At 31.9% G+C, this 12351-nt stretch overlaps 1 protein-coding gene and 1 long non-coding RNA gene across 3 annotated transcripts in view; one reads left to right on the plus strand and one right to left on the minus strand.

Annotated features, from left to right (window-relative positions):
* The window catches only part of LOC150092789 (uncharacterized), a 160564-nt gene that overhangs the window by 147049 nt on the left and 1164 nt on the right, over positions 1–12351 (minus strand). Inside the window, exon 2 of the long non-coding RNA XR_016550536.1 lies at positions 3344–3482. This is a non-coding gene — a long non-coding RNA (uncharacterized LOC150092789). The remainder of the gene's footprint in view (positions 1–3343; positions 3483–12351) is intronic.
* LOC150092790 (uncharacterized) overlaps positions 1–12351 on the plus strand; it is a 146593-nt gene that overhangs the window by 112013 nt on the left and 22229 nt on the right. Inside the window, exons 2-8 of one of the 2 annotated variants that reach the window (XM_090414804.1) lie at positions 887–958; positions 3916–3987; positions 5276–5347; positions 5569–5712; positions 8490–8561; positions 10082–10153; positions 11942–12010. In XM_090414804.1, the coding sequence (XP_090270930.1) occupies positions 887–958; positions 3916–3987; positions 5276–5347; positions 5569–5712; positions 8490–8561; positions 10082–10153; positions 11942–12010 (573 nt within the window). Of the gene's footprint in view, positions 1–886; positions 959–3915; positions 3988–5275; positions 5348–5411; positions 5451–5568; positions 5713–8489; positions 8562–10081; positions 10154–11941; positions 12011–12351 lie in introns of those variants that run through there. The other variant, XM_090414805.1, reaches the window with a different exon arrangement.

Here is a 12351-nt window from a genome sequence, read left to right on the forward strand (position 1 = left end):
CGAATAATTCCAATTATTAACTATTCAATCAATGTCAAAACATAAGCTGTAACCTTTAACATGTTGTATTGCATTTATATAATGTTGTAAGCATTGTTATTATTTATAAACACGGATAAAATTTAATTTTTTCATTTTTTCCTTGGGGGTGCTGCAGTGTCGCAGTGCTTATGTACGAGCCGCCACTGGTGTCGACCGAACATTTGAGTGCCTAGCAGTAGGATATAACAAGCGCAATATTCAATGTTAGAAATTATAATACAAAAATTCTTTAAATGTTTTAAATGGGCGCACGATTTATAATAAAAATCATTTTCTGCAATGACAGTTCCAAATCATAATATTCATAGGTGACGCTGAACTTTGCAGGTTGTATGAAAAATCCATAGCTTTCTGTTCAATGACTTTAATAAATATTTCTGCATATTTTTCCTCATTAATTTGATGCATGCATGTATCAAGCTAAGCTAGTAATAAAATTATATATAATGAACTTCATGGCAGCTTGTGAAAAAAAAAATACACTTAAAAATTCATTTCTACGTGAAATTTCATTTCATTTATAGCGCTATACAAAAAGTAGTAAAATAAAAATGAAGAGTTTCGTAATGAGTGGTTTTATATGATTGTTATATTAAAAACTATCGATTTAATATTATTGTGACAATTATATATATCGCATTTCACTTTATTCTTCTCTTCTCGTAGAAGACAAACTACGTAACTGGGTGTTTAGTCATGGAAATGATACTCCATGACAAATGCGATTCCATTCTAAAAACTTCACAAGGAAGTATTATACATTTCACTTAAAGTTCAAATTGTACTAAATTAGTCCACGTAAAACGCAATCTCCTTTTTCTAATTACCATTTTATTTCTTGCAGAGATTTGAGTGGAAACAACCTCAGCGTACTTCCCGAATGGATTTTCAGAAAACTCACCATCTTACAGGAACTGTAAGTTTCAGTTGCGTTGCTTATCTCATTAAAAGGGATCTCATTGTAATTTGTCTAACAATACATAAAGTTTATGAAATTATTTTGATATTAGCAGAGAAAATAATTAAAACCGAAAGCATAATATTCTCTTTCATCTAATTATTCTAGAATAAAATAGAACAAGTTCCTTCATTATTTGATTTAAGATGGCAAAAATTATAAACGACAATCATTAATTTTTGCTTCTTATTTGATAACTCTTGAAAACTAACAAAACTACCACTTGACGATCATTTTTAATAATTATTGTTAAGTCTGGTTCTTATAACTAAGGAATTATTTTGATTTCAAATTTTAGTCTGATTTTTGGTTTATAATTTCGAAACGTAGATTTACAGAACTTTATCTTTTTTTTTATTTAATAAAGTATTTTTAGTACTGCAGCTTTTTTCTAATTTTATGGAAAAAATTAAAATAAGATTATTCTAGTAAAGTAAGGTGTTTCAACTTATCCTTCATTCTCTGTTAATACGAATTTTTATTCTGCTTATCACAAAAAAGACGTCTCATGAGATCTAAAAAAATGCCCCGTATTTACCACGTATAACGTACACAAAGAAACTTAATTTTATACCAAAAAAAATGCTTCATTTATAAAAAATAACGTTAGCAACAGTTGTATTTTTACACAATATTTTGCGAATTTTTGAAGCACAAAAATTCTTCCCATCCTACTCTTTAGGTAGCCGCATATTAATGAGCATGTTCAAAGCACTCAAATATTTTCTGCTTCATACACTATATTGAATGCTGGGGCGAATTGTCATCTTGTGAATTGCAATGGTATATACACTGCTTGGAAAGAAGTCAACGGACACCATGAGATGTAGGACCTCATTTCTCTACGATGACTGAAGCAATCCTCCAATGCACAGGACGTAATTCATTTCAGTATGGCATCACTGACTGTTGACCTTAGATGGCCCAATTTATCAACAGTTTGCGTAACAGATAAGCTTGCAGCATCCCCTTCTTGTAGCCATTTCTCCCGAACACAGTTGCACAGAGCATCATATTCTTCCAACAAATTTATACCGGCTACAAACACAGGAATCGTTTCATGACAGGATGCACCTTGCTCATGAGGATATCCGTTGACTTTTTTCCAAGCAGTGTACATTGAATATTAATGAAATTCTAAGTATACCAATATGCCTTTTACTCCACTCAAAATAGCTGCTTCAGCTATGTTTTGTGGTTGTTACTGAGGGTTATAATAAAATATAAAGATAATAAAACTAACATTAAAAGTAAGAAGTAGTACGAAACGGAACAGAAAAGTTGATTTGTAGATAGATGGGTTCTTCGTTTCTTTCGAAGTAAGGCATGTTCCATTATATATCAGGAATTGCTTTTAAGTTAGAGATATGGTCTTTAGAAGCTCTTGAGGATCGCATATAGCACATGGAGGTGAAAGATAAAAATGTTATTTCCATGCCCATGTATCATATCTGAACATAATTACCATTTTACGACTGCGCAATAGCTACCCATGGGCACAATATATGCAAAACAGTTCTGAAACCTAAATAAACCGTTCGTTGAAACTATGTGTCCTTTTATAAACTGGCTAATAAATGATGAGAAAAGACTGTTTTAATGCAGTTTGGAGGAAAATCATTTTATACATTTCAATGGTTTTCCATAGATTTCTGTGAAAGTAAAAGATTACAAAACATTTTTGAGATAGAATGAAAAGTCATTTAAACAGATGTTACCTAATTCTGTAAAAATAAATTCCCATTCCCAGTATAGCTGTCCCTGTATGGAATAGTTTGTTGAGGATTTAAAACCATCCATTTAAGATGGACAACCAAAAGCAATTAAAGAAAAGAACAGAAACTATAAGAGAACTTGAGTTGTTTTCCTGTTTGGTGTCGAGTTAAATATAATGGAAAAAACTTTAATCAATACTGGTGAAGATTGGTTTGATCACATCAATGTAGAAGTTGTTCGACTTGAAGTACATGAGAAAAAGAAATGAAAAAATATTATGATCTATTAGAATATTTCAATAAATACTTCTTGCAGATTAAAAATTCGAAGCATGATATTTTCACTAATTTAAGTATTTCGAATTGTATTATCCATAATATCCAAATTTAAATTTTTGAATTTCATTCACAGTGAGTGACATAACGAGCAATAGAAATTTTCCTGTTTATTCAATACTATTGCAGAAAAATACCACAAAAATGACTTCCTGGTTATAGAGAGTAATCTCGCGTAATGACCATACGTAACAGTGTTTCACCAGTTTATATAGCTTAGAGGCTTTAAAAAACGTCTGCTCATGATCTTCGGTTAACATAATGTTGCTCTTTAAGTTAATATGTGTCTTACCTGAAAACGGGGGTATGGATTTATCCAATGAACATTGTTTGCTCTCTCATCTGTCACGGCTTATTTGACCCGCAGCGTTGTAATCTCTTTGGTCTTGTGCAATCACTTGTGCGGCTGTCATTCTATCTTTCTTTCTTACCTGTCAAGTAAAGTTTAACATTAGCCAACGTCTTCGTGCGGTAATTTGAACTGATTGTAGGAAAAAACTATCCTTTATATATGTCCTCTTGTGATCTTTCAATTTCGCAACTAAATTAGATATATAACAACCTAAGGTTAAAAAAAAAAAAAAAGAAATACAGAGAAGGCAAACAAACCTCGGAATTAGGAAACATTGATACGAAACTGCTAATTCGAGTTGCTTAAACTTAATTCTGCAGTGTAATGCTGTCTTATATCAGAGTCTTTATCAACAGAGAACAATATAAACGTACAGGTAAGATAATATTGAAGTCAAAATCTTCAAGACTGAGACGTTCTTTTCTTCTCCTCCATATTACAGAGAAAGAAACTAAAAATATTGATACTTTGAAAGAATGCTGGTAATTATTTTTTTTTTAAATTTGTTTCAGAAATCTTGCAAGTAACCGACTAGAATCTCTTCCTCCAGCCATCTTCTCTACCTTGTCTAATTTAAGAATGTTGTAAGTATTGCTTATAAAACGTTTCCGCAGTTTTATAGTACTTCACACAATTTGTACTGTGAATTTTATGTACAATTACTATTATGAAGGCAAACTCAATAAATAAAGAAAAAATAAATAAAAAAATCTACAGATAAGGGTGGGCTTTTTCTTCACTCTAATCGGATGTCTATTACTATGCCAAGCACAATGGCTGAAAATATACAGGCAGGAAGCGAGTTGAAAGTTTGTTTTGGTTAGTATGAAATTTACTTGTAGCTTAGAATTAACTGCAAATATTATAAAAACTGGTTTAGTAAAATATATTTAACAATCATTTGAAGCCTTTCAATGCATATCTCTCTCTCTGTTACATATAGGAAGAATGCGCCAAAAAAGGCATAACACTTGACATTTGATATTTTATGAAGTATAGAACTATAATGTTTAAATTTGGCATAAATGAGATATTCAAATGCAGGCTATTATTGATCCAGCCCCATATTTTATAGCCATAACAAGGAACTTAAAAAAATAAGTTTCGAAATTTAGAAGAGCTTCTGCATCGGAGTTATCTCATCAGCTCTCCAAATTTCTAAAACTTTCTTTCTTTTTACATTTGGCTATAAAACATAAAGGGATCCATAATATCCTCCATTTCGGTATGACGTTTTATTTTATGAGACAATTCGCTTGCTGGTAAAAGGGCAACAGCCACACGATGAAATAAAACAGTAAGACACACTGTATACATAAATGAAATAAAATATTTAAAAAAATTCCCTTGATTTTTGATCCACCTAGTATCAACTAGTATAATTTATCAAAATTTATAAAAGAAATTACATAAAGTTTAAATGTGTACGAAATACATCAACATGTTAGAAACATGATCAAATTCCTTCATTTAATCTAAGATTAAATCAAAAAGTACCGGACTTAAACAATTACTTGAGCGAAATACTAAAAGGCTTTTCTTTCTGAAGTGCAAATTGAATAATTAATGCAATAATGTTAATTGCTTAGATTCAGACTAGTACAGTCAAAAGAAAACATAATATAGTCCATTTAAAAATAATACTTTGAAATCTGCATGTTAAAAATAAATATATAAAAATGAATAACAATTTTATTTATAGTAATTCACTTCAAAAAACCGCTTTTCTCTTTTCATGTTTTGTAGTTTTGACTGAATTTGGCTTCCCAGAATGTTAGAAATCCTGTCACGGAATGATATTAATTTTTCATAATTAATATGCTCGAATGTATAAATATTTAAAATAGTTTATTTATTATTTTATATTTACAGATCCTTACAAAACAACAAATTTAAACACCTGCCACTGAGGGCGCTTCAGTCGCTAGTTAATCTTGAAATTCTGTAAGTAACAAAACATATCAAATTATGTAACTGCTATGTTTACTAGTTATTATGATAAAAATAACTTATGATAATGAGTGTTGATGTAGAGCATCTTGTTTATGTAAGTTTATAATCGCATAATACATAAATATCTCCGCAGAAATTAGGTTTAAGTAGTTTTCTTTTATATATAATTTTATAATTACTGCATGATATTTTAAATATTTTTATCGTTTTAGCCATCTTAACTTGAATCGGATAGCATCTCTTCCTCCAAAAAGTCTGGTTCTTTTTCAGCGATTGAGAACTTTGTGGTTGGACAGCAACATGTTTTCAGAAATACCATCGAGTGCTATTGGAAATCTCTCTCACTTGGAAGCTCTGTGAGTTGACCTTTGGTACTTATCTTTCAAAGCATTTTCTGTAATGTATAAACATTCTGATCCAATGCATCCTCTGTTATTCACAACAGTATGTGGGGACAGTATTATTTCGTGAATAAAGAGTTTTATTTGGATATGTTAACTAGCAATATTCATTTCATAGTGTGCATTACTAATCCAATCTTCCTCAGTAATCAAAAAGATACTTTTCATACAATGGTGTGACTGATGCCTCAAAACTTCGTAATGCGGGTTGAAACTAGGAGCCTGGTTGGTTCGATGTAAGTGTTCTGGACCTTCACTGAAAATGTAAGGAACTCATCTTTAGGTTACCATGTAACCCAATGAAGGTTTGTTTTATAGTGAAAAAAAAGAAACGATCCTAGTTATGCAGCTAATATATGTATAAGTCTCAACATAAACCTATTTTATTTACATACTGCTCCTTTTATAAAGTATTTTAACTAGTGATTTAAGTAACTTTTGTTGCATTTTCTTCTTCTTTGGTCAAGACAGATAAGCAGCTTGATGCGAAGATGAACAGATACAAAATAAATAGTAATTAAAAATACAAATGAAAGAGAAATACTAATATGGTGAAGAAAAATGGCTGTCAAAATTGTGTAACTCTTGTAATATGTAACAAAAGAGCGACATTAAATTTGCCTTCTTTACTGACTAATTTAAACATTAACACAAATAAAATGTTTAAACATTTTAAGCCGGTTATAAATGAGCTTTTTGCAAAGGTAAAATTACAGTAGCATTGAAGAAATAAAATTTATTATTTGTAGAAGATTGAGAAAGTTAGCTTAGAAGAAATAAATGTTGCTTTCCGGGGATAATTTTTGAAATCTCCTTGAGATAATAACTGACCAACAAGCTACTTCAGTTAATCTTGGGAAAAAAAAAAAAAAAAAAAAAACGCTCACTGTGTGCCGCTCATCATTGAACAAGTTACGACCAAAATCATTCCAACAGAGTCTATCACAAGTGCATGCGATGACAATGACAAGCGATTTCAGTGACACTATGATAAAGAATCTCTATGTCAGCATTATTTATTTAGAGTTAATTAACGTATATTTTAAAAACAGAACCTGATCTACGTATAATGATCATAGATGTCTGGCGCCCCTAAGCAAGAACAGAATCATTGAATCAAAAACAAAAACTTGAAAGTACCGGCTATAATATTATCTCCTAGTCATATGCATTAAACATTAATTTTTCTTCTTTTATTTGATAACTAGCGCGTAATCCATCATAAAATGACGAGGAAAATATAGTGAAACGATGGCAAGAAAGCGCAACTTTCAGTGAAGAATACTGATAAGAGCATTCTCCGGCATTCTAAATTTTCTATATAATAACATAAACACACAATTTTGCAATCGCAAAAGAATAGACCAATCTAAAACTACATCATAATCAATATAAATGAAGAAATAATCGATTCGTAGGAGAAAAATGTAGAATTAACAAGTTCAATTCAGGATTATTCAATTAAATCATTACTTCCCGATATATTTTTCCCATTATGAAACATGAGTTTGGAATTTAGTATTAGATTAAACTATCCAAACAATATAAGAAACAGCTCAGTTCACAGAGGAATGATTATGGCTTAGGTATATCAGTTTTACATATTATGGCTCTTATGTTCTTAAAATTATTATTGTTTAATTACGTCAAAGTAACTAAGGCTATGAGATGTGTATAATTATCCGTAACTTACGCTAGCATATATGCAAGTTTTGCAAAAATAAAAATTCTAAACTTATTTTAAGATCGACTAACTCACATTCGAATGAAAATGCCTCTTATAAAGGTTCCTCTCGTATTATGGCGAAAATCGAACCCACTATCGAGTGAATTACGTACTAAAAATTGACAGCGTCATAAAACCTCCATGGTTTGTAGATAATGTCTGTTGTGTGAAAATAGGGTTACCATACGTCAGTATTTATGCGGACATGTCCGCATTTTGATAATGAAAATATCTGCCAGTGTTGAAAAGCTCTTTTCATTAATACAAACTCAGTGGACCAAGCAAAGCCTTACCATAGAATCTGTGAAAGGACTTGCTATAGTTAAATTTAATTACAGACATTTTAAATGTAAAAATATGTTCGACTATTTGTGTCAAAACAAACAACTGCTAAAGAAAATTAGGTCTAGTGAAAAATATGCATGGACTGCAAAGTAATGTATGTAGTGTAAGCGAGTCTTTTTCATGTAGGCCTACTCTTGTTTCATAAGACTTATGACGACACTTAAAATCTCATATTTTTGTGTGTTCTAATAAGCATACTCATCACATCTAATTAATGAAAAGCTTACAAAGGTAAAGATTTCAAACATATGTATTTATTTTTGTGTTCGATTTTTGTGTCCGGAACAAGTTGGTCAGGCGATGGGGTGTCAGCATTTTGGCATTTTAGAATATGGTAACCCTATGTGAAAACCATTTCTTTTTTTACATCGTTCCAGATATTCAGTGTTACGTGCATATTACATAAGCGCACAAAATTCCGGTAGTAGTCGGAACCTTATTCAGAATGAAAACACACACCTGTTCAAATAATTTCCTTACTTGTTAATCAGTATCCTGTAATACCAATTGTAATACCACTGGGAATCCAAGTGATAGCATAATGACTTCATATATATATATATATACACGTAAGAATAGAAGTCATGATAACTCTGTAATCATGAACTATTTAGTCAAGATCATCAGTTGCTTATTTTCTTTAAATCTTTCTTTTTTTCAGAAACATGGCGGCCAACAAAATTCGAGAAATTCAAGACTTTGCTTTCCAGTATCAAAGTAGTTTGATTATTCTGTAAGTATGCTTCTCCACATACTTTCCTATAAGCAATGCACTTTCTTTTTCATTCAAGAAGTTTCAGTTCGCATACTTTTCTGTTTTAATTATATTCACTCTCTAGGCATTTAAATGATCAAACATTGCATCAGCTCAATTGCACGAAATGACAAATATGGACAAGATAGCATGTGAAGCAGGTGGCCAACTCGTTTTATTTTTTTTTCGGGGGGGGGGATTTTTTATGGCTCTGGATTGTGTATGTTCATGAGGCCAGTTTGCCTGCTCTGGGGGACGAAAAACCCGAGTTTCACAGTGGGGGGCCCCACTACCTCTGTAAGAAACCGGTTAACTTACCTTTAGTCGAAAAGACTAGACAAAGTTCCATTTCCCTTCCTCACGTCTTGGAAGGGAATGGAACCCAGGTTTTTAAGACCAAAGGGCTTCGTCTATACCGACTGAGTTACGGAAGCTCTTCATTTAATATGGAGTTAAATAAATTAAATTTAATGTTGATTCTATTAGCTTTTATAGAAGTATATATAACAAGCTTACTATTTTATGTAGCACCCCTGATTTAGTCTTTTTGGCCACCACCAAATATGCATAATTAAGAAAAATAATGCAATTAAGTATTTTAAACAAAATAGAACACCTGATATATCTATTAAGGATATCCGGCATAAATTACCTTCAGAAATTGTAAATATGCCGGATTATTGCTCTACTTCTGTTTTCAGTTGAAACGTAGTTGCCCATGAATATACAAATCGTACAATATATAAAAATACAATTGAAAATAAGTAAAGTGCAAAACAGAAACAATACAAAAGGTGAAATAAATGGCGTGAAGGAAAAACGTAATTAATCCCATAATTATAGAATGTGATGGCACAATAAAATCATGAAACGATCTCGTTATCTTATCCGATGACCATAACCTCCTAATATGCAGTCTTCAATGTCACTGAAAGTCCTAGAACATTCGACACAGTCCACTCCTTAAAAGTAAAGAATTTAAGTTCCTTGCCATCGATTCTTTCTATGACAAATTTAGTTCTCTACCAACTTATTTAAATTTGAAAACGATATCTATATCCACTCTTCGGACTCTCGATGCACAAGAATTTCTGGCCATGAATTCCAAATGAATCATGAATGATTCATGGCCCAATGGGAATCTAATCTAGTGCAGAATATTGTTTTCCTTGACAACTTGATTGACTTTACGTTGAATCCGTCATTAGCTCGCTATGGTCTGACTATATGAACACTTTAGATTTTGCCACATCTCGACTAACTACAACCTAAATAAAACCATTAAAAAGACAGGGGGGGGGGGAAGAAAGTCTGAAAAACCCCAAATATTGAAATTGCATCTCACGCTATACAACAGAATCATTTACCAAGAACTGGAAAAGATTCCATCCCATTTTCCATTGCGTGTATTATTAATTATTTTTGGTAATTGGTAATTATTAAGTTAATATAATTATCTAAAAATATACACTCTAATTTACTATTCAACGACTTTTCAGTGTTCTACACCAGAATGAGATTAAACACATCGGTCTCCGAGCGTTCGAAGGACTTCACTCGCTGAAGGTGTTGTGAGTATATCTTTGCGCTTTAGTTGTGTGCGTCTCATGGAATTTATTATTTAATTTTTTGTTATAGTGATAAGATTTCATTTTATATGAGTAGCCATTTCCTCCATAATGTATAAAAAATGGCGGTTCGCCTGCCAACGCACCTTCAGCGTTTCGTGTTTATTTCGCTAAGCTGGCTTACGATGTAGTGTGTATTTTCATAATGAAAATGCTTAAAGAGGGCCAACAGAATCAAAATAATACTTTAATATCTATAGAAAAGTTACTTGAAAAGTCACTGATAAAAATGAAAGGAAAATGATGACTTTCAAATCGTCTTAAGTAGTGTAATACTAAGTTTAATATTAACATGACATGGAACTTGTCATTAACATAAGTTCCATGTCATGTTAATACAGGCACATATTTATAGTGCCTGTTTGCTAAGAAGTCATCTGAACAATGAGTGCCTCAGTCGTATAATCTCTTATCTGATAAACTGCGCAAATTACATTTGATTCGATATGGCTTTTATTATCCTCTGGATTCTTTCCCAGGCTTTCTTATCTCCTTCAATCTAGGAAGATTCAATCCATGCACAATAGCCTATTATGCATGGATTGTCTATTGTTGAACGAATCTTAAAACCTCTCTGTAAAAACAAATACGCATGAAGAAAAGTAGCAAAATTTAGTGCCTCAAAATGGCCTTACATTCTGAAGCGCATAACGTCAACATTTTGATATGTAAATCCGGGAGTTTTGTGACATTTATACCTAAGAGAAGTAATCAGTTTATTCACAAAAACGCTTCGCAAAACATCTATTGGTACATTCTCGAGTATTCCACTTGCACAAGAACTTAGAGCAACTCTGCGAATTGGTCGAAATTATTTTTCTCAATTTCTACTTTTATATATCGAATGGACATTAATATTTCCTTATCTTGTACTACCACTTACATGAACCTGGGGGTTAGATTTCCTCAGATTAATAAAATCTGACCTTAAATGAAAGATCGACTTAGTACCAAAATGACGCTGCTTTATGTGACAGGAATAAGGAAAATGCTAAATCAATAATGTGCTCAGTTGCGCCCGACTTATATTGAAATCCTACCAACGAAATGCCGGAAACTTGCACAATACGAATAACAGCAGTAAGCAATAAGCTGGATTTCCTACAGTAAAACTAAATGTGGATTCGTATGCTAGTTTCATCAATAAAGTAGGTAGTTATATGACGGAGATATTCATCCGTTTCGAAATGATTTGAACGAATATTAAAACCTTTTTGTAAAACAAATAGGCATGAATAAAAGTAGCAAACGTTTTGTCCAGAGAAGGATTTTGTAAACATCTATGCTCACAGTGGGATTCGAACCCACAATCTGTTTGTTGGAGAGGGGTATGATAACCACACTCAGTCAACCAGGCACGCTGGTTCGGTGAACTATGTTTTAGAAGCATCAGAATGGATTCTCCTAATACAGTACTTGTTGGTAAAATCAGCATGAAAGTTGTGACGAATTTCCATACAAAAAAAAGTAATAGCTGTTAATTAATTTAGTTTTGTAAGGTTAAAGGTCAGTTTTAATCAGTGGCTTAACTTAAATTTGAGTTGCAGAAGCAGCTATTTTTATATTTTTCTTCCTTTTTTCCCATCTTATGTTTGAATGATTTAAAGATGCATCTAAACTTTGGTACAAGTTATAAACTTAGTTGCTCAGATTATTCCAAGTTACGCCACTGGTTACGATTGCCTAGAAAACACCGCGAGAAGAATTCTAAAACAATTTCATCTCTTTCAGAGAACTCCACAATAACAAGTTGTTAAAGCTACCAGAAGCTATCGCAAGTCTTCCTAACTTAAGTGAACTGTAAGTATAACGGTTTGCAACATTGTAGATTTTAAATGCAGTCATAGAGTTACTTTAATGTTATTAATTCTACTGCATACTAATAAAAAAACAAAAATTGCTACAATGTGCTTTTGAATCACGAGATAAAGATCTGCTTTTCTGTCGAAAGATGAAAAACTTATTTCTGGGAGACTGGTACAATATGCTTTAGACCTTAAACTGTCTTCTTAAATTACATACTAACAATTTTTAGTTGTTGAAGTGTACGAGTTAAGACTGTTTTAATAAATACATACGGCGATGTCGAGAAATGAGATTTTAACACTAATATAGTAATCAATACTATACCTATCTTCATT

This window comes from Typopeltis vanoorti, chromosome 25, assembly GCF_054136105.1.
Source record: "Typopeltis vanoorti isolate ZY-2024b chromosome 25, IOZ_Tvanoo_1.0, whole genome shotgun sequence".
Lineage (NCBI taxonomy): Eukaryota > Metazoa > Arthropoda > Arachnida > Uropygi > Thelyphonidae > Typopeltis > Typopeltis vanoorti.